General features: G+C 41.6%; 1 protein-coding gene across 2 annotated transcripts; it reads right to left on the bottom strand.

The window, feature by feature from the left end:
- Nucleotides 1-29: 29 nt before the first annotated feature.
- On the bottom strand, nt 30-27,874 carry LOC148890003 (tensin-2-like). 2 transcript variants are annotated; one of them, XM_089010493.1, is made up of 25 exons: nt 27,180-27,874; nt 14,218-14,250; nt 14,092-14,141; nt 13,812-13,995; nt 13,362-13,412; nt 13,169-13,291; nt 13,026-13,090; nt 11,788-11,871; nt 11,341-11,453; nt 11,172-11,232; nt 10,872-10,947; nt 10,629-10,758; nt 10,448-10,513; nt 10,252-10,362; nt 7,865-9,172; nt 7,020-7,146; nt 5,156-5,937; nt 4,960-5,091; nt 4,307-4,399; nt 3,718-3,795; nt 3,206-3,283; nt 2,789-2,957; nt 1,983-2,051; nt 1,799-1,828; nt 30-888 (listed from the first exon to the last, which is right to left on the bottom strand). In XM_089010493.1, the coding sequence occupies exons 1-25, from the start codon at nt 27,294-27,296 to the stop codon at nt 744-746; spliced, it is 4,275 nt and encodes a 1,424-aa protein (XP_088866619.1). In that variant the 5' UTR covers nt 27,297-27,874; the 3' UTR covers nt 30-743. The 2 variants fall into 2 exon arrangements, with proteins under 2 accessions (XP_088866619.1, XP_088866620.1); XM_089010494.1 differs by lacking the exon at nt 27,180-27,874 and adding an exon at nt 18,391-18,550.
- Nucleotides 27,875-27,924: the final 50 nt, after the last annotated feature.

Raw genomic sequence — 27,924 nt, 5'->3', positions numbered from 1 at the left:
TCATCTAATAATCAAGCATACACATTGGCCGTGTTTTTATTCACTTTATTTCACACGTAAAATATATTACTTCTTTTCCAGACGCTATGAAAATTGCATTTATGCTGAAATTGTGTTGTTTGTAAAAAACAAGTGAGAAAAATACTAATAGTACAAAAAAAAAAAAACTTGAAAAATATTTTTACAATGGATGTCTTTGGTTTGGTTGTGTTTATTGTGTGTTACCAAGGATCTCGCTTGGTTGGTGAAAATAGAAACAAATCAAAGAGGTCAAGACCAAATATGTGGTCATTCTGAGGCGTGGAGAAAGTGAGCTAACGTCTCTGTTGAAAACGACCTTACCAGTGTGACCAGTTTCCCCAAATGTGAAACATTCCAGCTTTTCATCATGATTTTGTTATTTCCCCTCAAAAAAAAAAGGTTTGTAACAATATTCTGTCTTTGAATTGGTTGATTAGTTTATGGCTGTGTGAATTGCATTTTTTTCACATGTGCTCAGATGTTAAACCTCAAACGATCATAAATAAAAAAAAAATCTTCATTTTCTAAACAGAAAACTAATTGACACACAGTATAACATCCGTCCACGGTTGCTTAACAATCAATTCCACACGATCAAAAAAAATTACAGATCCTCTTTGGTAATACAATGTCAAAATGACTGCTACAAAAACATATCAACAACCAAAACAACAAAGTTAGTGGTGGCATAAGTCTTCTGCCTTGTCCATGAACTTCATGTTTCATCTGCGTAGCTGCGGTCCCAGCATAACTTTATTGATAAAGTTGACAATGGCCACAGCAGGTTGCTCTGGATCCACCTCTGCGAAAAGGTGGCACACGTTCTCTGCGCCGCTCCCCGTCCGCCTGGCCACAAAACCAAACATCCTGTCGTAAAAAAATGAAAGAAACAGTCAGAAACTGAGAAGAAGCGGCATTTTTTTTACAGCGTGAATAACATAATGCAACCCGTGTTAAAGGACAACCGACGTCGCCGGACAAGTTGTGTCCATAATTTGTAAAATGGCTTCAAATGACTTCTACTGAGCGTATTTTACAAAGATTCCACAGCATATAGCTATATTTTACGTTTTAAGACTCGCGCTGAATATTCCGGAAGTCTTGTTTTTGAGTTGGTGACGAGTCCTCACGTTACGTCACTGAAGGAACGCCCCTGACCAAAAAGAGGACACATTGTAGCAGTCCTTCCATCACGTATGAAAACTTCATGTAGCACCAAAAAGAGGCAGAAGAGGGCGACAAAGCTCCGTGTAAGGAATTAATCAGCCTGTGGAAACGGGCTGATTCATTCCTTACAGGGAGCTTTGTCGCCATTTTCTACCTCTTTTTGGTGCTACATTTTCCGACCCCAGATACCTCAAAATGGCACGAAATAAATTATTTAATCAATTGCAAACATGTATGCTTTCCTCTTCAGAACTATTTGAATCATATTCATAACTGGATGTGTAACAAGAAAGCATATTCTCCCAATCTGAAGCCATTGTTTTGATTCTCTCGTGATGTCTTGGGGTGACATCACGAACAAGGGGGCGGGACCTTCTGAAACTGCCCACTACAGGGTTAATTTTTTTTGCAGATTTTGGACACTTTAAGTCATTTTTATTGGTGTTTTGCATTTGACTAAAAATATCATACTGCGTGTTTTGGGTATTTTAGATGCTACAAAACGTTTTTCTGATGTCAGTTAGGAAACAAAAAAGTGATGTCGGTTGTCCTTTAATTGCAGTGCAAAGTTGGCAGCATGATTCGCGAAAACAAGAACTCAAGCACCTACCTGCTGGACGTACTATCGCTGTTAGTCCATCTGATGCACGGCACACAAATAGAAACAGAAGACAAATGAAGGACATCAATGAGGAGCTCAGACTGATGATTGAGAATCAGGACTTGCGAAAAATTGCATCACACACACCACGTTTCTTTCTATCCTTTCTTATTTCCGTGTCACTAGGTCTCACCTCTGGTCTTGGGGGTCAAGGCTACTGAAAGTCACACTGCTGATGGGGTAGTGCCTCCGGAAAAATAACCTGTGTAAACAAAGAAAATGGAGTCCACTTTAAAGTGTGTTGTTATCAATGTACAGTGAGACCTCAACTTACGAACTTAATTGGTTCCCAGACGCAGTGTGTAAGGCGAAAAGTGTGTATGACAAAAAACAATTTCCCATAGGAAACCATTAAAATGGGAATAATCCGTTCCCGGTTTTCCATAAAATATACACAACATACCTTATTCTATGTATAATAAATGTGCTATTGTATTGTAATGAAAGAAATACACTGCATTGTATCATAAAATCATTTATTTACATTTGTGATGGTCATTTATGGCTTGATGGAACAGCGTTGGAGGTGGAAGGTCAAAGGGAATTGCTGTTTGGAAAGAGAGGCGCATTACATGAGGACTGTAATTAAAGAAATAAACTGTGCTGTAAAATAAAGTTTTATTTGCCTTTTTGATGGTCGTTGATGGCTTATGGAAGGAGAGTCACCTTCCATAAGGACAGTTGGTAACTTAACCTCTGGTGCTGTTCGGTCGTGTGCTTCCGCCGAAGATCACTCCGCCAGCCGTGGTGGGTGTGTATTATGAAAATAGTGCTTATTATAAGGTTTAATTTTCATAAATTTGACGTTTGTAAGACGAAAAGTTTGTAAGTTAAGGTGTTTGTAAGTTGAGGTCTCACTGTACAAGAGATTTTCGAAAGGTGCTGAAAAATCAAATGTATTATTATGATTGGAATTAGTTAATGATGTAACCAAGATACCTTCTTTTGCTATCCGTTAGGGTGATGCCCTGGGAGGAGACTTTAAAATGGACCACTGTTGCAGCAGGACGTGGAGTCAGAGCCAGTGTACTTTTGATCGCTTTGGATACCGCCTCAGGCCCCGTTAATGATTCCGTGTCCACGGAGTTCAGGTAAAGAACGTTGCAGGCTTTGAAGAGAACACAGTCATGGATTTTATCGCCCTCTGCTGGTCAAAAAGTAAGAACTGCGGTGCGACTATTTTTGTCCATTTTGTTTCCGTGTCCACTGCACATCTCAAAAGTAAAACACACCCGAGAATGCCCTTCCCAAATTGTGAGAGTTCTTTAACGTATCCATGTTAGACTGCACCAAACCGTTTTTATTGCTCGAAGTGTCACTTTAGTTCAACAAAAGTATTTCAACGAAAAGTGTTACCTGCTCCCTGTTTGAGGAGTTCAGCCGCTGTGCTTGTGTTTGTTACACTGCGAAGCTCCTGAAGATCCCCAACCAGATCTAAAACATTGTATACTCGTGTTACATAGCATCATCTCATATGTGATCTTTTTTTTTTCATTTCACACGGTAAAATGGTCGACAGTAGAGCCTTCAAAGACCAACCAAAAACCCCAACGTGGTACATGTTGAACCCAAACATAATTCTGTCGGTTACCCTATGTTCCATTGTATAAGGCACACTTAAAAGCCTGATTTTTCTTCAAAAGATGACCCTCTGCCTTTTACGCTGCGTGGAAAACGTTTTATATATTTATATATTATATTTGGTAAACCTTTTTCATTCATTGAAGGTGCGCCTAATAGTCCGGTGCGCCATATGCGTATATGGAAAACGTTTGAAAATAAACCATTTAGTGTTGGTGCGCCTTATACTTTAGCGCTATTTATACTGTACATCGGAAAATATGGTACTTGAACTATGTGTATATTACCTTTTTCTGGGATGCGAAGGGCACACGGCAAAGAGATGGGTGTGATTGAATGTTGGTACACCAGGGCTGATAAGCTTCCTAAAGCAGGATTAAGTACAAAAAAAAAAAAAATAATAATAATAATAAAACATAATAAATACACAAACAAATAAATACATAGAAACAAATACAGAAATAAATGAATATGGAAAGACACACACAAATAAATAAATAGAAACAAACAAATAAATAAATATATATATAAATGCATATAGAAAGACATAAATAAATAGATATAGATAGATAGATAGATAGACAGACAGATAGATAGATAGATAGATAGATAGATAGATAGATAGATAGATAGATAGATAGATAGATAGATAGATAGATAGATAGATAGATAGATAGATAGATAGATAGATAGATAGATAGAAAAAAATACATAAATAAATGAATATGGAAAGACTTAAACAAACAAATAAATAAATAAATGAATAAATAAATGTATGTTAAAAAAAAAGAAAAAGTGTACAGGTCAAAAAACATGACAGTAAATTCAGAATCGCGCACAAAAAGGAGATTGATCGTATGGTGAACGTTAACTGACCAAAATACGACTCATTCTGACAACCCTTGATTTTGACACCCCGCGGTCCCGTCTCAATGAGGAAATGTCGCACAAGCTGTTCCATGGCATCCCCTGTGAAATGATGCATTGTGTGAGGAAGGTGAGTATGAAACAGTCTTTTGTCAACAGATTACAGAAATAGAACTTAAAGGACAACCGACATCACTTTTTTGTTTCCTAACGTCTTGCCTTGCTGGAGAATCAAAACAATGGCTTCAAATTCGGAGATTATGCTTTCTTGTTACTCATCCAGTAATGAATATGATTCAAATAGTTCTGAAGAGGAAAGCATACATGTTTTCAATTGCATTGCGTTATTTGTGTTTTCTTTCTAATTTCACCATCAACACGGATCAACACAACTTTTTCAGACCAAACAAATTACCGCAAAATGCATTGACGTGATACAATGTGTCCTTTCTCCGTCAGGGGCGTTCCTTCAGTGACGTGACGACTCGTCACCAACTCAAAAACAAGACTTCCTGAAAATTCAGCGCGAGTCTTAAAAGGTAAAATATAGCTATATGCGGTGGAATCTTTGTAAAATACGCTCAGTAGAAGTCATTTGAAGCCATTTTACAAATTATGGACGTCGGTTGTCCTTTAAACAAAAATACAAACTTTGACGATACCTTTTGTACCAGTGATGTTGGCATTAGGAGGAGGTGTGGCTACTTTGAGAGCCAGCCCGTAGGCACCTTGGAAGGAATTACTGTCTCTGATGAGGAAAGTTCCTGGTTCCTTGTCCTTTAACACGGCTATGGCTATATAGGAGAAAACACACAGGAATGAGGTACACACCAAAACATACACTACTGCTGAACTCACCTTGGTCTCTGGAGATGCCCGGTTTGTACCAATACTTTGAGCTATCTTGGACAAACTTTGCGTTGACCCTGATGTCCTCCTTACTGCTGCTAAACTGCGCGTAACCCTGCCGTTGCTCTGTCATAGTTACTGGCAAAGTCACATTGTGCGTCGGCGAAGGCACCGGAGAGACTCTTAATTGTGAAACGTGCCCGTTTAAAGATCCCGGCGTCGATGACAGTCGTTTCTTTTCCGGGAGCGGTGGTTGAGAGGCTGGGATTGTGATCGCAGTGTAGCCAGTGTAAGGGACATGGGGGACATTTAGCAAAGGGTAGTAATAAGGCGCTAGGGGGAAAGTAGGGGTGTGGTAACCATCTGGTACGGGTGATGGTGGCTTGGTGTCGGCTCTCTCGGGCGTTAGTCGATGCTCTGGTGGATCTGCAGTTGACGGGGAGGTTTTACCCGGAGACTCAGTTGGAGAATTTTGCAAAGAGTTGCTGGAAGGGCTCGGACTGGCCACTTGTGTTGCGCCGCTGCCGGACGGGTCGTCGGCAGTCGCATTTGAGCTCTTGATTTGGTCATCCACTGGGGTGATGATGATAGTGGCATTATGACAGTGATTGGCAGCCGCATCATTTTCTTTGACTTCCTCGAGTTGCTTTATATCAGATGTTGCACTCTGCGAAAGTTCACTCGAAGGTGGTACGATGTTGGAACTTTGGGATTGTTCCGTCTCGGCCAATGAGGGCGTTTCAATGCCATTTGTGTTGATTTCCAGTGCAATTGAGGCATCTTGACTTAAGCTGAAAGTATGAAAAAAGGTCAAACTGCTGCATCCAATACCAATGGCTTTGTTCATTTTATAACCTGCCAGACATCCTCCAAACGTCTACAACAAAGGTGTCAAAGTTAGTTTTTTTTCCGCTGGCCACATTGTAGATGCGGTTTTCCTCTCGGAGGCGCTGTTATTATCTCATTCACTGCCAGACGATGAGCAAAAATGTGTCCACTCCAGTGCCAGGGTTTTTGTCATTGTCACTCAAATTGCAGGGCCCACAGAATATTGAGTTTTAGGATGACATAAATAGTCAATAAAGCGTTACAAATATTAGTCTTTCTTCTTTCATCAGAAAAAAAACAGTTAATTCCTAAGTTAAATGGGTCTGGAGGTATCTGAGCTTGAAATGGGTGCTGCTGTACAAAATACAATACAAAACATACATATTGATTTCTATAGTGCCCTAACAAAAGCTGAAGCTGTAATAAAGCACTAAAATGGATAAAAGGCACATTCTGGAAGGGAAAAAAAACATTGCCAAAGGTCTGACCAGCGCTTTATCGACAACCCCGCAATCCAAACAAAAACACGAACAAATTCGGGAATGGCGCCCTACGTCACACTTTTCAATTCCTGAATGAATACCGGAAAGGCAGTGAATGATTTAATTTGGGGACGCCTCCACATATTACATCTAGAGTGCATAACAAATTAATGAATAGCTCGTTTTCAAATTTAAAGTAAAAAATAATGACTCTTACAGTGGTTTATATGGTACAATTTGACATTTTGGTTCGGACTTTAGCAAGCATCATGAAATTTCACAAGTTTGATCTGCTTTCGAGGGCTGAATAAAATAATGCGATGGGCCAAATTTGGCCCCGGGCCTTTACTTTGACACCCGTGGTCTACAATAAATTCAAGGCGCAATGAAAGTGAGTTTCTATTGCTGACAAAGCCAAACTTTTTTTTCCGTGAACTGACACCATTATTTTAATCTAAACGAAGGTGACCATTTAAAACTGCCAGACGGAGCTTACTATCCCTTTCATTTGCGTTTGTCTTGATGACTATTTCCAATCCTTCATTTTGCCAAAGTTTACCTACCTGTCTTCTGTGTGGGAGGGGCTGCTGCCACCAATGACGGTATAGTCATGATCAGAGTCCAGAGTCTGTGCGCTTGATCTGTCAGTTCTACCTCCTGAACCCACAGCACTTGGTATAGCCTTTTCCACTTTTAAAAAGCAAGAAAAAAATGAATCTGAGAATGGTTGGATGCAATACAGTGAGACCTCAACTTACAAACACCTTAACTTACAAACTTTTCTTGTTACACACTTCAAATTTCTGAAAATAAAACCTTATAATAAGCACTATTTTCATAATACACACCCACCACGGCTGGCGGAGTGATCTTCGGCGGAAGCACACGATCGAACAGCACCAGAGGTTAAGTTACCAACAGTCCTTATGGAAGGTGACTCTCCTTCCATAAGCCATCAACGACCATCAAAAAGGTAAATAAAACTTTATTTTACAGCACAGTTTATTTATTTAATTACAGTCCTCATCTAATGTGCCTCTCTTTCCAAACAGCAATTCCGTTTGACCTTTGACCTTCAACGCCATTCCATCAAGCCATCAATGACCATCACAAATGTAAATAAAGTGACTTTATGATACAATGCAGTGTATTTCTTTCATTACATTACAATAGCACATTTATTATACATTGAATAAGGTATGTTGTGTGTAGTTTTAAGGCTTATTTAGTTGAAAAGTATATTTTATGGAAACCCGGGAACGGATTATTCCCATTTTAATGGTTTCCTATGGGAATTTTTTTTTGAGATACATACTTTTCGCCTTACACACTCTGTCTGGGAACCAATTAAGTTCGTAAGTTGAGGTCTCACTGTATATTATTTGTACGTATTCTCATTCTTCTTTACCTTTGAGATGCTCCTGTTGCTTATCTTTGGCTCCCGTGGGGGTCTCGGGAAGTCTTCCTCCTCCAAGAGAGGGGCTACTGGCAGGCAAAGGAGAAAGTGACCCAGAGAGGTAACTGGAAGCATAACCCCGACTTCCGTGGCTCTCAACGGGAGACGACTGATAAGGAGTGCAAGGGCAAGATTGACGTGGAAGCGGAGGGGTGTGGTATCCACTGCTTGCTCCATCCCGGATGTCCATCAGCATCTGGGGGCTGGGATAACTCTGCTGAGGTCCGGGGATAAACCTTTGCTGCTCCGCACTTTCCTTCAAAGTGGTAGATTGACAGATGTGATAAGGCGGGACGATTGATTTACATTGCCAGAAATCAGCTTCCCTCTGCGCTTCCCATGGGTTTTTATTTTCCCACAATGTCTCTCGGGTTTGTTGTTGGTCCGGATGCATGGAATGGAGCACTCTGACGGAGGCCGCCTGGTGCTCCCGCCTGCTGAAACACTCCCGGCAAGGACAGCCAGGGGACTGATTTGGCGGAGCGAAGAACATCTCACGGTACGGGCTTGAAAGTAAGGACTGGTGGGAAAAGTGGGAACTCTGGGCTTGGTTGGCATAATGGAAGACTTGGCATTCATCATTATAATGCCTGTTAGAAGCTGGAAGCGTGTTTCCGTGTGGATGTGGATATTCAGAAGCGGAATATGGGAAGCAGGGTCTGTGGAGACAAGGTACGGATGGGGCTGGTTGTTCCCATGGTAACTCCGGCAAAGGATGGACACTATGGCGATGATAGAGTTCCATAGGAGTCAAATGAGGCGCAGGGGACACAGATTTGGATGGTAAAGCTGGTAGAGTTTGACTTTTAGGATTTGTTTTGCAGCATCCAGCGCAGTGACCATTAGCGAGGCAGGGCTCTTGCTCCCTTTGCCGCCCCGAGCTGGCATATTTGGTACCCGCTCGACCGCAACACTCTCGCTCTAATCCTCCGCTAATTTTTGTATCGTTTAAAATCTCAATCTCTGTGTCCTTTTCTTTCCTTCGTACGTTCTCTCTTGTCTCGGGTTGTCCAGTATCCGTCAGACTTGTAGTCGTTTCGTTTCCAGGATGAGCAGCGAAGGGTGAGCGGTTCTCTTTGTGATCAGAGGCGACATAGCTGGAAGTGGCGGTGAGAATTGGCGACTGTTTGGAAATCGGTGTCGTCACTGTTGGACTACTGGCGAGGAACCCGTTGGGTGAGAACATCTGGCCCGGTCCTCGTCGTTTTCTCACTTGTGCGTACAGGCTACCATCCAAAGGGCCTCTTGTATGAGAAATTTCTGGCGGCAACAGAATCAGAATCAGAATCAGAATCATCTTTATTGCCAAGTATGTAGAACACACAAGGAATTTGTTTCCGGTAGAACACGCTGCACTAGTATCGTTGTCAAAAACTGCTAAGTGGCACTATACAGTTCCATTTTGGCTACTGTTGAACAGGAAGTTCGGATTTATGAGTCACCCGAATAACTGACTTCAGGCTTAAAGGACAACCGCCGTCTCCGGACAAGTTGTGTCCATAATTTGTAAAATGGCTTCAAATGACTTCTGCTGAGCGTATTTTACAAAGATTCCACCATATATAGCTATATTTTACATTTTAAGACTCGTGCTGAATATTCCGGAAGTCTTGTTTTTGAGTTGGTGACGAGTCCGTACGTGACGTCACTGTAGGAACACCACTGACCGAAAAAAGGACACATTGTAGCAGTCCTTCCATTACGTTAATGCTTGTTTGGTCGGAAAACCTCGTGTTGCGCCAGAAGAGGGTGTCCAAGCTCCATGTGAGGAATTTATCAGCCTGTGGAAACGGGCTGATTCATTCCTCACAACAGCTCGGTGGACTACTTGTGTATTTTCTGGGACGCTACATTGCAGTCCTGACGGCTCGAATTGATACGCAAGTATTTCTTTAATCGATTGCAAACATGTCTGCTTTCCTCTTCAGAACTATTTGAATCATATTCATCACTGGATGTGTAACAAGAAAGCATATTCTCTGAATTTGAAGTCATTGTTTTGACTCTCTAGTAATGCAAGACGTCTTGGCGTGACGTCACGAACTGGGGGCGGGACTTTCTGAAAATGCCCAATTCGCAGCTCAATTTTTTGCAGATTTTGGACACAAGTCATATTTATTGGTGTTTTGCATTTGAATAAAAATATCATACTGCATGTTTTGTGTATATAAAATGCTATAAAACGTTTTTCTGATATCAGGAAACAAAAAAGTGATGTTGGTTGTCCTTTAAATTGAGCTATGTCAGGCTTGGTGATGTTATGGAACAACAGCATATCCAATATTTATAAATGAGATACAAATGAGTCCAATGACCACCGCAGAATGAAACTATCTCACTTTCTGGACTGTCTTGATGGTGCAGGTTCAAGTTCTCGTAAGAATCCCATCTGACCACTGGATCTGAGGCATTGTAGTTCACTTTAATGGAGGGTTCGCTCTTCTGGTTTTCTTGAAAGCATACACGAAATTGTACTGAGTACATGATAAAACATATCAACAACACTCGAAGACTTTGGAAACTGGAAATAGTCACCATTTATTTTTTCCGGCCTGGTGGAAAAGATAAACTCCACTGAAGCATCGCGAGGGAACCTGTCATCTGTAAAATGGTTAAACAATGTAGCACACTGCTTCTAAGATATTTTCACTCTTTCAGCACTTTTCCTGATCTTGCATCAATGGCATATTACGCTATTGGGCCGCCATGATTCTACCTGTACAGGCGACGTCCAGATCCTTCTTTCCAAACCACAGCTGGGCGCCATGAATGGTGCACGTGTGGAACTGGATCCTGAATACCACTTCCCTCTCTGCTGCCTGGCTCCGTCGATGATAGCACTTGATCTGAGAGGAAGGAAAGTACTTGAAAAGGTTCATATATGTAATAGTTTAAATCTAGTTTTACGACAGAGTCAAATTGATCCGACAACCAGACTGTTACAAATGCACTTTCTCACCATGATATCTCCTTTCAATAACAACGCCGGCTCCAACGTCACGCACACCTTCCGGGACTTAGAGGTCTGGGGGTTCCTGGAAAGACCCCGAAAGTGCAAATCAGAGCTCGATTACAAGCATACAAGAGAGCAGTCAAAACACAAGTCTGCTGAGTAAATCAAATGTAAACAAGGTGAACTTGAACATAAGCAGTGGGGCAGCCACCATCTAAACATTGACGATGGCCAGTAAAGGAAACTTCTATCTGGTATAAAGTAAACGGAGAACATGGTGGAACAACTAGATTTGTGACTACTCACAAGACACAGGAGGTGTAGATCAGATGTAGTGATTGGTAGATCTTTACAAATGGAAAGTAACCTGCAAAAAATACATACAAACAGTTGTTTTGTTTCAACATCAACAATTCACAAAGTTGAACACAAATGTACTGTATGCTTGAACAATTGTTGTTTGCACAAAACTGACCTCCTCCCGTCTGAAAATTTGGCAATGATGGGATAAGAATCTGATGGAGGAACAAAGGACTGCTATTCATTTTAATGGCACCGGAGAGCAGACCGCCAAAGTAGTAGATGTACCTGAAGATGGCGGATGAGGATCAGTCGATAATGGAAAAAGAAGAACAACAAAGAGCATTAACTATCCGGTCGAATTTGTGGATACTTTCAAACAGATTTATCGTCACAATTGATCCAATACAAGAAAGCGTGAGCAAGTCTGATTTCAGGGTGTAATTCACTATCTCTACCACAAGGTTGTGCTGTTCCTCACCAACTGTGCTTGTCGTCGCTTATGAATTCAACCGTCAAGTACGTATTTCAAATTGTGTGGCTTGTGAGTGCAAACCTCAACAGAAACGTCTTGTTTGTGTTCGCGTGTGTGTTCGTTTTCGTGCCTGTGTGGGCATGATACCTGTTTTGAGAGGGCTGAAGGGAAGAAGAAACTTTGTCCTCACAAAACCTCCGCATGGCCAGTGTGGTTAGCGCTTGCTCCGCTCTGTCGACCCACGACCGACAATTCAATTTAGAAAATGTATGTGTAGGACACTATGAATAAAACAACGAATTATGACAGTGATTTTTCGTCAAAAGATACGACTTCCATAAAGTCTGAATCATCGGAAGCTTTTAACCAATTCACTGCCAGACGGTGTGCAAATGAGTGAAAGAATAATTATGACTTTAAAAGACAACCGAGGTCACTTTTTTGTTTCTTCACTGACATCAGAAAAACGTTTTATAGCATCTAAAATACCCAAAACACGCAGTATGATATTTTTAGTCAAATGCAAAACACCAATAAAAATGACTTAAAGTGTCCAAAATCTGCAAAAAATTGAGCTGCGAATTGGGCATTTTCAGAAAGTCCCGCCCCCAGTTCGTGACGTCACGCCAAGACGTCTTGCATTGCTGCAGAATCAAAACAATGGCTTCAGATTTGGAAAATATGCTTTCTTGTTACTCATCCAGTTATGAATATGATTCAAATAGTTCTGAAGAGGAAAGCATACATGTTTGCAATCGATTAAATAATTTATTCCGTGCCATTATGCGGCAACATTGAGGGGAGATGTCTCAACGAAAAAGAGGCACAAAATGGCGACCCCCTGTGGCCACCTCCGTTTCCACAGGCTGATAAATTCCTTATATGGAGCTTGGACGCCCTCTTCTGGCGGCTTTTGGGTGGTCCCCGAGGTCCCCAGACCAAACAAGTACAGCAAAATCCATTTACATGATGGAAGGACCGCTACAATGCGTCTTTTTTTTTCGGTAAGGGGCGTTCCTTTAGTGACGTCACGTACGGACTCGTCACCAACTCAAAAACAAGACTTCCTGAATATTCAGCGCGAGTCTTAAAACGTAAAATATGCGGTGGAATCTTTGTAAAATACGCTCAGTAGGAGTAATTTGAAGCCATTTTACAAATTATGGACACAACCTGTCCGGAGACGTCGGTTGTCCTTTAAAAATATGCATCTTTCAGGACACATACTATGTGTAGCAGTGTCTGTATACAAACAAACAAAAGATTATTGATTTTTTTCCCCCTTTTTAACATTTTATTTCCACTGAGCAGAATTATGATACATTATGATACATTCCTTGGGGGGGAAACTTAATTTCTTTATAATTGACGAAATGACTTATTACCCTGCTGATATCTTGCTGTAGTGCATGTAGGCTGCCACAATGACACCCGTCTTCCCTTTATTTCCCTATCAAGGCAAATGACAATATAAATCTGAGGAGGTCCGAAGTGATTACATGGAATGCTACATTTAGGTTGCCCAGACCTTACAGTGGAGAACCGCGACATTATTCGGATCAGCGCTGAGCCAGGTCTCCATGGCCTTACATATGGTACAGATCCTATCCAAAGGTGGAGCGTGGAGATCAGGCCAACCAAAATCTTGCACCTGCAGGGCGGGAATAGCTGGGAATTAAATATTACGTGGCTTTGGAATGATGTACACTTTTAAATTGTACCTTTGGGATGAGTCTTGTGATGTCATGTCTCTTTTCTGATAAATTCAAAAGCTAGAGGAAAAAAAACACAGTTACTTTGATATTCGTAGAATCAAGCAATGTCAAAAGTTTTGGAACAGGGTGGACATGATTCTGTTTGTGTTGATCATCTGCATAATTTTCTTTGTTAAGGTTGTTGTAGACATCTTGGGTGTTACTATCAGCATGAGATGTTGTGAAATTAATATATACAGTAAAATCTCGTTATATCGATATCGGATATATCGATAGTCCCGGTTATATCGATACTATTTCTATGCACGCACGGAGAAAATTACATGCAAACAGGGTCGGATATATCGATAGTCCCGGTTATATCGATATTTTTTCGGACTCCCTTGAATATCGATATAACGAGACTTTACTGTAGTTAAACAAGTGTGGGAATTTTTTGTAATTTTCGTGACCAACCAGAAACTTGTCCTGGTGCTTTGATTTAAGCATCGTCGCCATTTCCTGCAGCTCGCCATGGTATCGCTGTTCCTCAAGCTCTGGCATGAAGAACACCGAGATGATCCTCTCCGTGATATAAGTGAGGTCAATGTCGTAGTGGCGTTCCATCACCTGCTCCATGACTTGTTCCTCGCTTTTACTTCTAGACATTGAAACCATTTAAAATGGAAATGCTGTGTCTTTGTTTCCAGGGGGGGAAAAAGGGATGCTTTCCATGTGTCATCTGTGGTTAGGGTACCTCGGCATGGAGCTTCTTTTCTTCAGTGATGTTAATTGAATGGAATTGTGCTGAAAAACCATACAGCAATGTGGGTTGGTGAGGGTAATACAAACATTTCAATACGAATGTGTATCCAAGCATTACCTGCTCTGGTGTTGAGGCACAGGTGGTAGACACCTGAAAGAACAAGCATGATGTTAGCAAGGGTGAAAAAAAATGATTCACATGTACAACTAAACTTTTCTGAACAAATGAAAAAACGCTGAGTTGCGTTTACGACCCTGGCTCCGAATATTCATCATAATGACCCTCACAATCACATCATCTCAACCAAGAAATAGCACATGTTCTTAAGCATCCCCAGAAATGAGCCATCGTCTTAAAACAAACAGACTTGCACTGTAACATTTGACAGGCAAGCGCTTGTCAACTTTTCACCTTTGAACCCTTCAAACAAAATGAACGGCATCCAAGTGGCCCTCTCAGACATTGGGGCCGGTCAGTCGATGACAGTTGTCAACACCAAGTTAACAAGTACCACGCCTGTAACATGTAAATACTTCCTCTGAGAAGTAACATTGCACAAGTTATCGTGAGCGGAGGATATTGTTTAGCGTACATCACAACTGTTTGGACAAACATAGCTGCCTATGGTGCTGAGTGAAATTGAATTTTTCCGGAAAGGAGGCCTTTAACATCCTTCATGAACTTCATCCACTTCAAGAAGTCCAAGATGGCGCCCGAGTAGGCAGCCATCAGAAAATGCTTTATATGAGCCTTGTTTTTTTTTGTTTTTGTTTTTGTGTTTTCTTTTGTCATTTTGAGTTGTTGTACGTCATGTGGAACGGATACGAAGTGTTTTACAGCATTTTGGGCCACAACATTCATGTAAGAGGAGACTGCTGTCACATCAGGAATCGTCACCAACTCGAAAACAAGACTTCCTGAATATTCAGTGCGAGTCTTAAAACGTAAAATATAGCTACATGCGGTGGAATCTTTGTAAAATACGCTCAGTAGAAGTCATGTGAAGCCATTTTACAAATTATGGACACAACTTGTCCGGAGATGTCGGTTGTCCTTTAAATGCACTGTAAACGAGGAAACCATGAGATGCTATTGTTCATTTCACTTTTGTTTCACACTTCACCACAACTCCTGATTAAGTCTCCCATACACACAGAAGGGAGATACGGCATAAAAGACACAGCGGGACATAAGAGGGCATGTAAACACGGCTGTCGGGGGGGAAAGCGTCTCTTCCTTTGATGGGTTTATGAACGGAGGTTAAGAGGTTGGAGTGCGCTCGGCTTCAGGAAGCAACAGTAGGAGACAGACGAAATCCATGTGCATGACCATGCATCCAAAACATATGAACGAAGTGGGTCTTGACATATGAATGCAGCACAAAGAGACACTCGAGTCAACAGGAAACAATTTGCAACAGGATGCCAACGCCGGTCAAGAGAGTTTGAGCCATGTACATGCATGTGTTTTTGGATAGCGCTGCAAGCTGCAGACTTTTGATGAACGCGTGTCGAGGGTGTGCAGGAGCCACCGGGGGGAGGTTACGGCATCTGGTTCGGCTTGTCTTGTTCATCAGTGCGCTTTACGGCGGCGCCAATGACAGCACGCCACCACAGCCCCGGGGACTGACGGGGTGCCTACCGGTCGACTGGTGAAAGCTGACATGAGACAGGGGGGTGGGTACTTTGTTTGGTCTGAAAACTTTGTGCTGGCGAAATTAGAAGGAAAACACATACAATTTCATTCGCTGCTAGACCTGTGCAAAAATGTGTCCACTCCAGTGCCAGGGTTTTTGTCATTGTCACTTAAATTCCAGGACACACAGTATATTGAGTTTTAGGACTACATCAACTTTCAATGCAGCGTGAGAAGCCTTGGACTCTCTTCTTTCATCAGAAAAAAATAATTAATTCCTAAATGACATGGGTCTGGAGTTATATGAGCTTGAAATGAGGGTGGCTGTCCAAAATACAATGCAATACATACATATTGGTTCACATAGTGCTCTCTGTGTTGTCATATTATTTGTTATTTTATTTTTTTCCCAAGATGGCGGCGCATGAACACGCAGCGGCTCCTCTCTCTCCTGGCAAATTGGCGTTTTCATGTTTATTATGTTTATCAAGTGCCTTGCTGTCAGGGTTCGCAAGGTGTTGATGGTGGTTGTGGATCCCAAAAGACAGGCAGGAGGGAGCAGGAGGTTGTATTTGACAAATTCTATTAAAATAAAGTCAGCAGGAACAAAATCTAAAACTTCAAAGTCATCCGAACAGAAAAGTACAAAGTATCAAAGAAAACCATGAGTAAAAATCTGCCAAGATGAAACAAACCTGACAGGGTGCAGCAAACACATACAATGCAATGACCCGACACGGAATGGTTGTGCCGGGAGTCCTTTTAACTGTCACAGATTGGAACGACCAACACCTGTGCAGCTGCAGGCGGGGCCGACAGCGCTATCCGTTGGTCGCCAACCAGAACGTGATTTTGATACCGATTTGATTCATTTGCAGTGATGTACAAACTGTATCATAACTACAGTCGTCTCACCATTTTGTTGCCTCGTTTAGTTACATGCATTTTATGAATACGCAAATGCAAAGTACAGCGACGATAACAAAAACATTGTTTGTCTAATACTCCCCGATGCAACTTTTTTTTTTTATAGGCTAGCATCGGCTCCGTACAAGTGATTGTCTGTATAAAGACCATGGCTATTGATTAAAATAAAACAAACAGACTGTGTTCCAGTCCATCTGGAATTACTAATCCTGCCAGAAAGATGACACCTTCATATTAAACAAAACCAAATAGCATAATTATTGCTTCATGATGGATATGAGGAAATGAAAGAGATGCAAACAGGAGGCGCATGCAGCCTCGTGTGTCCCATGTCACTTTAGATAAGGACAAGAAAAGCATGCTGAATTAAAAACCAAGCCGAGTATTATCATAGTTTGTCCGTTGGCAACTATAAATAGTTGCTTTGGGAGGCGATATGTCAACATGTTAATCTGGTAACAGATGCTCATCAGCCAAATCCATTGCTGACCTAGTGACGACACCTCATCTCTATATGCTCCTTAGTGATCTGCTTTATTACCTGTAGAGTGATGCTAAACCATGTGCAGTTCATCGATAAAAGCAATATAAGTATCCAAATTATTCCCACTGAATAAAGATAATAATAGACCACCGGGTGTTTACAAGAAGTTGGCCATCGTCCTGTCATCATCGCCACAATGTCCATTTACACAATTACGGAACAGCTGTTGTGCAGGAGGAGATTTTGTAACCATGTGTACATCACTGTGCAACATTAGCATCCATCACATTGGTGATGGTAGAATAGCTGATTAATATGGCAGGGGTGGGGGCGGGGTTATCTCTGCTTGGTGCAAATAAGGTAAGGTTTATATCAGGGGTGTCAAAGTCATTTTTTTGCCGCGGGCCACATTGTAGTTATGGTTTACTCTTGAGGGCCGTTATGAATTTGGGGAAGCCATTATAATGTTTTATCCGCTCCACATATTACATACAGAGCGCACAACAAATTAATAAATGAACATTTATAAAGGAACTTTTCAAGTCTGAAGTCAAGAATAATGACTGTTATTGTGGTTTACATCCAAAAATATGACATTTCGGTTAGGATTTTAGCAAGCATCATGGAATTTCACAATTTGATTTGCTTTCGCGGACCGAAAAAAATGATGTGGCGGGCCGGATTTCGCCCCCGGGCCTTGACTTTGACACCTGTGGTTTACATGGTTTTAAGGTAGATTGAATTATTTTTTATACAAATCCTGGTATTCAGATTCTCTGGAGCCTATCCCATTTGATTTCCAGCAAAAATCAAAGTATACCTCAGAAGGGCTGACAGTCAACTGCAAGGCACACAAAAGTAAACAACCATCCCCATTTACTGCGGCACTGAGTGGGAATGGAAACCACGAGGGTGAACTGCTACATCATACAATCACTTAACACTTATATTAAAAATTCAAAATGCTGTTTTTTTTTTCTTTTGTAGGTCACACAGCGTCTATTTTTAAAATGCAGTAAACCGTATTTGCAGCAGAAGAAGAAATCCTCTTTTGGAGCAAAGTAAAAAGAAAAACACACACTATCCATTGTTGGGAGACTATGCAATCATGGAATTATAGTACGTACACGCTGCATTAACAGAACAAGTTGACCACTCACAACAAGAAACGTCACATAGTAGATTTAGGAACAAAATAGTATGCTATAAATTAAACAGAGTTCCATGCTGTGTGTTTTTTTTACCTCTCAATAAGCAGCTTCAGTCCTGGCTTCCCTCTCAGAGCAGTCCAGTCTGTACATTGGCATACACAGCCTCCCTCCGTCCTTCTCTCGGTCACACACACACACACAAACCCATTGCTCACTCTCTCCCGCTCTGTCTCATATGACAACACACACATGCACCCTCGTCCACGGTGCCAGCAGCACTCGCCACATTGCTTTTTTTTTCCTTCTTTTCCTCCTCCCGGCCTGTTTGTGGCGCAGGCCACACACACCCACACGGTAAAACATGCCTACCCTGTGGAAGGACTTGCTCTTGCACTCATCACACACATCAATGCATCACATGCGCATAGTGGGCAGATTGAGTATGCTCAATGACCTCAGGATTAAAATGTCTGCAAGAGACAGAGGATAAAAAAGTATAGCTTGAATTAAAAGGAAAGGCAAATTCAGAACCAAGTAACACTTTGATTGACAGATTTAAGTTCCCAGAAAGTCGTAATACACACACATACACACACACACACACACACACACACACACACACACACACACGCACACAGACACACACAGCCTCGCCAGCTGCTTCCCACCTATTTGTGTCCCCTCCACCAATCACTCGATGGCATGCATCCGTGGCACTCTTGTTATTTTCTATATTTACACTCTTCTTCCAGCCACATTGATCATTGTCCTAAGTGACCACCAAACGTCCAGCAGCCACCAATTGCACTTGTATTTATCCATCTCCGTGGTAGCCGAGTATGAAAGAAAAAAAGGAAAAAAAACACAATAATCCTCTTTTAGGGGCTGGCTGCGATGGGTACAACAGCTGGTAGTGTCCACTGACGTACGATTAGGTCATTTTGTGCGAGATTTGAAATCCCGCAAGGATTGGAGGTGACCAGAGTTCTGCACGAGGGTCATGTGGTTAAAGGACAACCGATATCACTTTTTTGTTTCTGAACAGACATCAGAAAAACGTTTTAGAGCATCTAAAATACCCAAAACACGCACTATGATATTTTTAGTCAAATGCAAAACACCAATAAAAATGACTTAAAGTATCCAAAACCTGCAAAAAAATTAACCCGTAAGTGGCCAGTTTCAGAAGGTCCCGCCTCCTTGTTCGTGATGTCACCCTAAAACGTCTTGCCTTGCTGGAAAATCAAAACAATGACTTCAGAGTCGGAGAAGATGCTTTCTTCTTTCTCATCCAGTTATGAATATGATTCAAATACAGTAAAGTCTCGTTATATCGATATTCAAGGGAGTCCGAAAAAATATCGATATAACCGGGACTATCGATATATCCGACCCTGTTTGCATGTAATTTTCTCTGTGCGTGCAAAGAAATAGTATCGATATAACCGGGACTATCGATATATCCGATATCGATATAACGAGACTTTACTGTAGTTCTGAAGAGGAAAGCATACATGTTTGCAATCGATTAAAGAATTTATTCCGTGTCATTTTGAGGCATCAGGGGTGGGAAATGTCGCACCCAAAAAAAGTAGAAAATGGCGACAAAGCCGTGTAAGGAAATAATCAGACCGTTTGTTGTCTTGAAAAGGTCTTTGTTCATAAAAGGTTGGGCAACCAGGGTTTAAAACATGGAAGTTAACCTGATTTTTCCCTCCTCCACATCAGCAAACTTTCATCATGATCTTGCGGCTTTAAGTTCAATTTACGGTATACTTCACATTTTTCCAAGTGCTGTCATCATATATTAGCAGTAAGTAAACAAGAAACAGGTTCCCATCTAATACAGGTTGTGCAGCAACTCAGACGTAAACGCTGTAGGTTACCACAATGAATTACTCATAGAGGACCTGGCCGGCTGCTGTTCAAGAGGGGGGCTAGTGGGGGTTGGGATGGACTTTTCCAAGGTACACATCTAGGTCAGCGAACATGCCTCCTCCATGTCGGTGCAGCAACCAGCCAAGATCATTCCTACCTCGCATGGCTTCACATTCCTTGTGAACTGCCACCATACACTCCATAAACAACAAGTCGAGCTGCATGAGGGATACGTTCAAGAACCAGGTGAGCTCGTCTCGCTGACATGTACGTACGCACTGAGGATTCCAGCTCACTTTTGGAGAAAGCAGCAGAACTTTCTGTTGTCTACGAGCACTTGTCATGCACGCGGTGGACTGCTTCTCAGTAACATGTGTGGACTACCGCTTTTTGTCAGTCTTGCGTCAGGGTATATCACCCGCAGTTGCAAAACTGTTATAAGGATCTGAGAGCGTAATACGGTACATATGATCTATGTGTTATAATAGCACCCCATAAACAAATAAGGGGGGTTTCGGGAATTAAAAAAAAACATATCCTAACAGGTCAGCGGAAATCCACAGATGATTGCATGCTATGTCTGTGCCCGCGAGTGCACGACAAATGAGTGACTGTCTCGGATTTTCCCTCAGGCGCAGTGAATTCTACAATTTTAGAGATATAAAATGGGCCAAAATAGCAGCAAAATAGCATTATTATTATCATAATTAGAGATTTGAATATTTTGTGCTAAGTTGCAAATTCCCATTGAAAAGTATGCGCACACACACAGACATAAACACACACACAATGCAAATGAGTGCGAATCCTGCCCCAAAAAATGCCCTGCAGTATGAATCACATTAACTCATTCAGTACCACCCACAAATGTATTCTGGAATTGAAAATATGACATAAAGCGACATTCCCGAATTTATTTGGGTTTTGTTTTCTCTTGTTTGGGTGCCGATAAAGCCCTGGCCATGGACTCTGGCAATGTTTTCCCCTTCCACAAGGGGGCGGCATTTCCCTTTTTCCATGTTAGCGCTTTGTCCCAACTTCAGCTGTTGTTAAAGCGCCTTATAAACCAATTGGTATATATTGCATTGTATTTTGGACAGCAACCCTCATTTGAAGCTCATATAACTCCAAACCCATATAACTTGGGAACTAACTCTTTTTTCTGATTAAAGAAGAGAGTCTTGGGTTTCTTATGGTGCATTGAATGTTTATGTAGCTCCTAAAACCCAATATTTTGTGGGTCCTGGAATTCCAGTGACATTGACAAAAACCCTGGCACTGGAGTGGACACATGTCTGGCAGTCAATGTGTAAGGGTAAGGGGTGGTTGCAAACCATTCTACCTGTACACATTTCTGTTCCTGTAAAACAAATCGCAGCATTTCCAAAGTCTTGAAAAAAACATTTCCTGCATGGGCTTGAATACTTTTTCCAAGGTCTGAATTACAGGCAGGGTATTTAAGCCCTAACTCTAATACACAAGCACCTTTTGATTCGCCGAACACTGCACAGTTTCACGGATACCCGCTTCAATTCTGAGCTCATTCACGGTGTTGCATTATAAAGGAGCACTTTCTCCAGTGGGTTGTGAATGGACTATCAATCCTTTATGAATAGATATGCATAATGCATGAAATAGAAACTTTTAACTTGATTTTTTTTTTTTTTTTTTTTTGGGGGGGGGGGGTGTTACGTAATGTAGACTGAACTTGGTGCCACGATTTTTCCCCCCTCAATAATGTCCATGTGTTCCTAATTAAGTTGTAGTTATTTTTCTGGACGCAAGTGGCATGTTTCCAGGGGGCAATTGTTAAAAAAAAATCTCATTAGTTGGTAGATGTTGAACATATCCACAATAGTTTTTCATTCAGTTCTGTTTAGCTGCATGTTTTATAAAAAAAATACTGTTCTTGGTTGTTCGATCAAAAGTGCTGAGGTTTGCATGATAAACATGCACAGCGGACAATTTCTTGCCTGAAATCAACGGCAAAAAGAAAAATCCACCTTTTAATTTGATTGTCCCAAAGAACGCTATCTGTTTTGGGCAGTATCCATAACAAGGTGGTCATGGTTATGATACATGGTACTCAGACGAGACTTGAACCTCCAAACCTCATGATCACAATTACATACATGTTAAGTTTCAGAAATCATAAATCAGAAGATTTTCGTACTCGCCCTTCTGTGGTGCGTCTTAAAATAATGTGAGCGTTACAAAAGTGGAAGAACTGACTTAACATGCCTGCAATCAACGGTATTCTTCCTGATGATTTGCTCTGGCAATTGAGTTCCACAGATTTTGCTGCCAATTGACAATGGCACCATCTCGTGGTCAAAGTATCGCAGTGCAGGTCATCCCGGCAAAAGTTGAATATTGATGGACACGAAGAAACGAAAGAAAAGGCCCACACTCAAGTGCCTAAAAGGGATACTTGAAGCTGTTGGTAATGGAAATGTCAAATTTCTCTTAAACCAGCTGTACACTGTAAGGTGTTGGAGAAAACCCACAAAAGCACGCAGAAATCACACTAAATCCACACGGATTTGAACATTGGACCTCTCGAGTCTTGCTCACCCACCACTTGTCGACTGTGTTGTTTTTAAAATCACTAAGTGCGAAATAAATGTGCCCACCATAGATCCAGATCAGATTAAATGGCTCTTGGTATCATTACGAACAACTGAATGCTGTAAATAGTAACGGTGTGGCCCGAAAGCCCTGTACTAAAATAGAGCTAACACGTGAAGCTATCACTTTTAAGATGGAAAACGGTTCAAGGGAAACACTGTAGCTGTACCTCCCATTTTAATGAAGTTAGTTTCAACCATTTATTTTGTTTGTGTAACAGTGAAACAAAGTTTGAGGGAGGTTGCGTCTCTAATGGGTATCTCATGACTGTCAGCAGCAGTGTTAAAATTGACGTGGTAAATGGCCCCACCTCTTTGGAATTTTATAGCCAAAAATCTGTGTCACTCTCCAAGCATGTGAGACCACTGCTGCACTTCCACTCGTCTGTTTCTCCACTGTTACATTCCAATTATTGTGTCAATGATGTGAATGTTTGCTTGAATAGCAAGATAGCTAGTTCAAGCGATGCTGTTGCTAACTGAAATGTGGCAAGATAGCTAGTTCAAGCGATGCTGTTGCTAACTGAAATGTGTAAGATTTTAGTGTCCTTTTGCAATTCACATCAAGGAGTTTGATGAATGTACGTGGCTGAAATTTGGTAGATATGGGATAAATATTCTAGTAATAATAAGTAGTTCTTATTTGTATAACCCTCTGGAAAGGATTTTTTTAGGTCATGACATGGCGACAAAATGCTTTGAAAACAATTAAAGGACAACCGACGTCTCCGGACAAGTTGTGTCCATAATTTGTAAAATGGCTTCAAATGACTTCTACTGAGCGTATTTTACAAAGATTCCACCGCATATAGCTATATTTTACGTTTTAAGACTTGTCCTGAATATTCCGGAAGTCTTGTTTTTGAGTTGGTGACGAGTCCGTATGTGACGTCACTGAAGGAATGCTCCTGACCGAAAAAAAGGACACATTGTAGCAGTCCTTCCATCACGTCAATGCTCGTTTGGTCTGAAAGCCTCGTGTTGCGCCAGAAGAGGGCGTCCAAGCTCCATATAAGGAATTTATCAGTCCGTGGAAACGCAATACACTGTCATGTCTACAAGAGGTCGCCATTTTCTGCCTCTTTTTGGGTGAGACATTTCCCCCCAATGTTGCCTCAAAATGGCACAGAATAAATTCTTTCATCGATTGCAAACATGTATGCTTTCCTCTTCAGAACTATTTGAATCATATTCATAACTGGATGTGAAACAAGAAAGCATATTCTCCGAATCTGAAGCCATTGTTTTGATTCTCCAGCAATGCAAGACGTCTTGGCGTGACGTCACGAACTGGAGGCGGGACTTTCTGAAAATGCCCAATTCGCAGCTCGATTTTTTTGCAGATTTTGGACACTAAGTCATTTTTATTGGTGTTTTACATTTGATACAAATCATACTGCGTGTTTTGCATATTTTAGATGCTATAAAACGTTTTTCTGATGTCAGTTAGGAAACAAAAAAGTGACGTCGGTTGTCCTTTAAAGCATAATGATGGCTAACAATGTTTAAAAATAAGATGTAAGATTTTCATACATCCATGGAAACAAAGTGCATGGGAAATTGCTCCAAAAGTCGAACTTATCTAAGAATTATAAACAAAGTCTCTTCAAGAGGGCTTTCGCACAAGTGCCTGGCTGCTAAAAATATACCACTACACCACACATACGCTCACTCTGAAAATGAATACTGTACTTGAGCACCGTGACACACCCACTCGGTGCTAAATGCATCGGCCTGTTTGGGTTTCTTTTCATGACACCTTACGAGTGATGACATACATGGAGTCTCTCACACACGCATGAACACACGCACACAAACATGCATACAGTCCAGAAGGGACGGGAGCAGGTGGCAAGCCAGGAGTGGTCTCCAGTTCAAGCTTGGTATTTATAACAGCGCGGGTAAGGACAGTCACCTCTAAAGAGCCACAAAAATTCAGAAAATAGGTGCGGTAATGTTTGTTTGTGTGCAAATGTGAAAGAGAAAGAGTGAAACACAAAGGGAAGGAAGTGGACGGTACAATTGTATGAAATTAAAGTGTACCGACCGAGTCCACCCATTCTGTAGAGACCATGTTATCATCTTTTGGCAGACTTAAAGACTCACACGTGCAAGGACATTCACATAGGCTCCTGCGCACACAAAAGCGAGCTTTAAGGAATTTCACGTTACGTGTGAGCTTGGAAAAGTTTTTTTTTTTCCCTTTGGTTGAGATCCAGATGTCCATCGTAGAACGGACTCATTGGATTGGATTAGCCTTTATTAGTCTCGCAGTGGAGAAATTTACATTCCACAGCAGCAAAGTTATGAAAGTAAGAGGAAAGGAAAGAAAGAAGTAGAAAATAAAATACAGTCGCTGTTGTAAAGGCAGCCACTCTCGCGGCGCCATCTTGAAGTCAAAACAACAACAATCTAATAATGTGACACAACACAAAAGACACAGACGGTCATTCAATCTAAAGCACTTTCTGCACCTTCTTCGTTGTATTAAGCAGTTCTAGATAAAATAGAGGATCAAAGTGTCCTTTTCACTAGTGGATCAGGGACGTCATGGTGAAATGTGCACGTCTACTACAGGCTAAATGTTGAAAGCAAACACGAAGCTGTAGCATCTATTGACGAAAAAGGGATTCTCTCACATCTCCTGTCCCACGTAAATCCACTTCAATTCCAAGCTGCAACAGTTCCACATCCACATTGGCGCTCAGCCGCAGACTGTCCAATAGCACCGACCTTTCCGCTGAAAAAAGCGGGGCTGTGAAAATGCTGCCCATTACAGGCGCAAAAAAAAGCACAATCGCCCCAGAGTTGCCCAGTGATGAGCTAAGTCAAGTCAAACGGCACTGACATGCCACCAAATCAAAAACAGTGCTGGCATATTCGTGCTGTGGAAAAGGCGCAACCCGCTCAACACATTCTCCTCTTTGATGAATGTCGTGGCCAAAAAATGCTGAAAAACAATCCAGATCCGTTCAACATGACGCACAACAACATGCATGCATCCTAACGTGCGTACATGGCGCTCTATTGGTCATTCATGACATTAGCGTGACACTTGATTGGAAATTTATGACGTCTTTTAAAATCAGATGTGAAAATTGTGATGTGAAAGTGTGCTACGGTGATACAGTGCTATGTTGTGTCAAAACACACATTCGTGTGTGTGTGACCTCCTTCCGCAAAAACCGACAGACCTTGTTTTTGAATCCAAGCTTTATAAAACTTCACCAGAAGCTTCCATTCACAACGACGTGGATGCATGTGCGTGTGTGTCATTCCAAAGTAAAGCTTGCAGACAGAGAGACGACGTGTCAAACCCCGCATGGTAACCTACACCGCCACTTCCTTTTAACCCTTAACCCCACAGGACATGATTAACAACCATCACTGGACGGCTTGTTTCATCAGTATTGACGTTCACGACGTGGACAAATGTTTTGAGACACCACGCAATAACAATTCCAATGAATCAACCGGTTAGCCCTTTTACAGCTATTAAAGCCTGTGAATCTGTTTTTTTTTAATCAGTGATTTTACAATCTGTTTTAAATCATCTCAAAAGTATTTGATGGGATTCTTCCACACAACTTAATGAAGTCGTACAATTTGTATTTTGAAGATCCTGATAGCGTCTAAGACTGAGGTCTGATAAATTAAAGAATTAGAGGAGTTGAAGTATGGTACGTACTCCCAAAATGCCGCAAATACATTACATCCACCCTTTATGATTAGACAGCTAAACAAATATTAATGACATGATTAATAGAGCAGAAAAATTCTACATACTTTTTGTTTTAATTCAACGTAATTTGTGTTGCTCCTTGTGGTCGTGTGCGCCAAGGAAAACTGTGGACAGTATAATCCAAACACCACAAGAAAAACAAAAGAGCCATTTTTCGTGACAATGGAAAATATATACCTCCTATAAATGTTATATTGTCTATCTACATGTGTTGCTCCCCTATTTGTGTTCAAATATCAGTAGCTTCGAGCGCCAATATGTACTATTCTTAAGCCCGTCAATGGCATTTTGCACTGCTCTTTAGATTTAATGTTGAGTTTGCGAGTGATCTTAGATTGGGAGTGGCATTCAACAGCTTCGTGCTCACTATCTGCCAAACAGCTGTTTATTGTGAGGTGAAGTGACCGGAAATCATCGCCATCAATTATCTCGGTCAAAGCATAAGAATACAAACAACTTCAATAAAAGTCTAGTGAGTTAATATTCATAAATCGCGTAATAATGTAAGACTGCCTGCCACTGTTCCGAGTAGTACAAGAGCACCTGTTTCTGAATCTGAGACTAGTCAAGGAGGTTTTCAGTTTATAAAACGAGTCATTCACATGTCATGCATCGGAGTTTGTTCCCCCACTGACCTCAGCGAGCTGCAGGATCTCAGGGAGTACCTCAGGGTCAGTCTTTAGAGCTGTGTCTTTGGGGTCATCTTGGTGGTCCTCAATCTTACTAATGGCAAGGCTGTGAATACACCCCATGTTTGCAGGCTTAGGTGGTCCTTCACATCAATTCTGTTCTCCTCTGAAGTTTTGTCCGCAGAAGAGAACCTCTCAAAGTTTGACATCCAAAGTCCTCTTGGTCAACATGATCCGACCTCCCGTTGACTCCCGTTCCTCTGGCAGGTGACTTCTTCTCCTCTTACTACTTCTCAACTGTCACCCTCCACTCTTCCAAGTTCTCTTACAGTGCGGCTTTCTTTACTCTCAGGGCATGCGGGTCCACACTCAACACCTCCCGCTTCCCATTCCACTTGCGAGCACCTTCTGAAGACCCTCAAACGAGACACTCCCTTGCCAAACTGACCACAGACCCTCCTGTCATCCAGCCTCTCATTCCATCGGGCTCCTCTTGCTGTCTCTGCCTTGGGAGGGTGGGGGGTGTTTATGGTCCTTCCTCTTCCCTGGTTGGCTCCACTTCAAGTCCCTCTCACTCTGTCGCAGAAGGAGCCGTTTGAATGCAGCCTGGCCTATCCAGATTCTTTTTAGTCTGCACACCATTGAAGGAACGAGCCTTCTTTGGATTCCTTTTCTTCCCTGAGATGTGAGCTTGACTTCATTTTAGGACGCGGCTGTGGATCTGCATGAGAAAAAAAAGTGGGATTGATAA

This window comes from Hippocampus bargibanti, linkage group LG12 (assembly GCF_051943395.1).
Source record: "Hippocampus bargibanti isolate YZ-2025 linkage group LG12, ASM5194339v1, whole genome shotgun sequence".
NCBI classification, from domain to species: domain Eukaryota; kingdom Metazoa; phylum Chordata; class Actinopteri; order Syngnathiformes; family Syngnathidae; genus Hippocampus; species Hippocampus bargibanti.
Note: the sequence above shows the minus strand (reverse complement) of the source record. Positions and strands in the feature narration are given on the sequence as shown.

Coding starts and splice junctions, on each gene's coding strand:
- LOC148890003 (XM_089010493.1), bottom strand. CDS start 27,296: ATGGGGTGTATTCACAGCCTTGCCATTAGTAAGATTGAGGACCACCAA. Junction 13,996..14,091: donor AAAAGAAGCTCCATGCCGAG/GTACCCTAACCA, acceptor TTCAATGTCTAG/AAGTAAAAGCGAGGAACAAG. Junction 3,284..3,717: donor CCTTCGCATCCCAGAAAAAG/GTAATATACACA, acceptor ACAATGTTTTAG/ATCTGGTTGGGGATCTTCAG.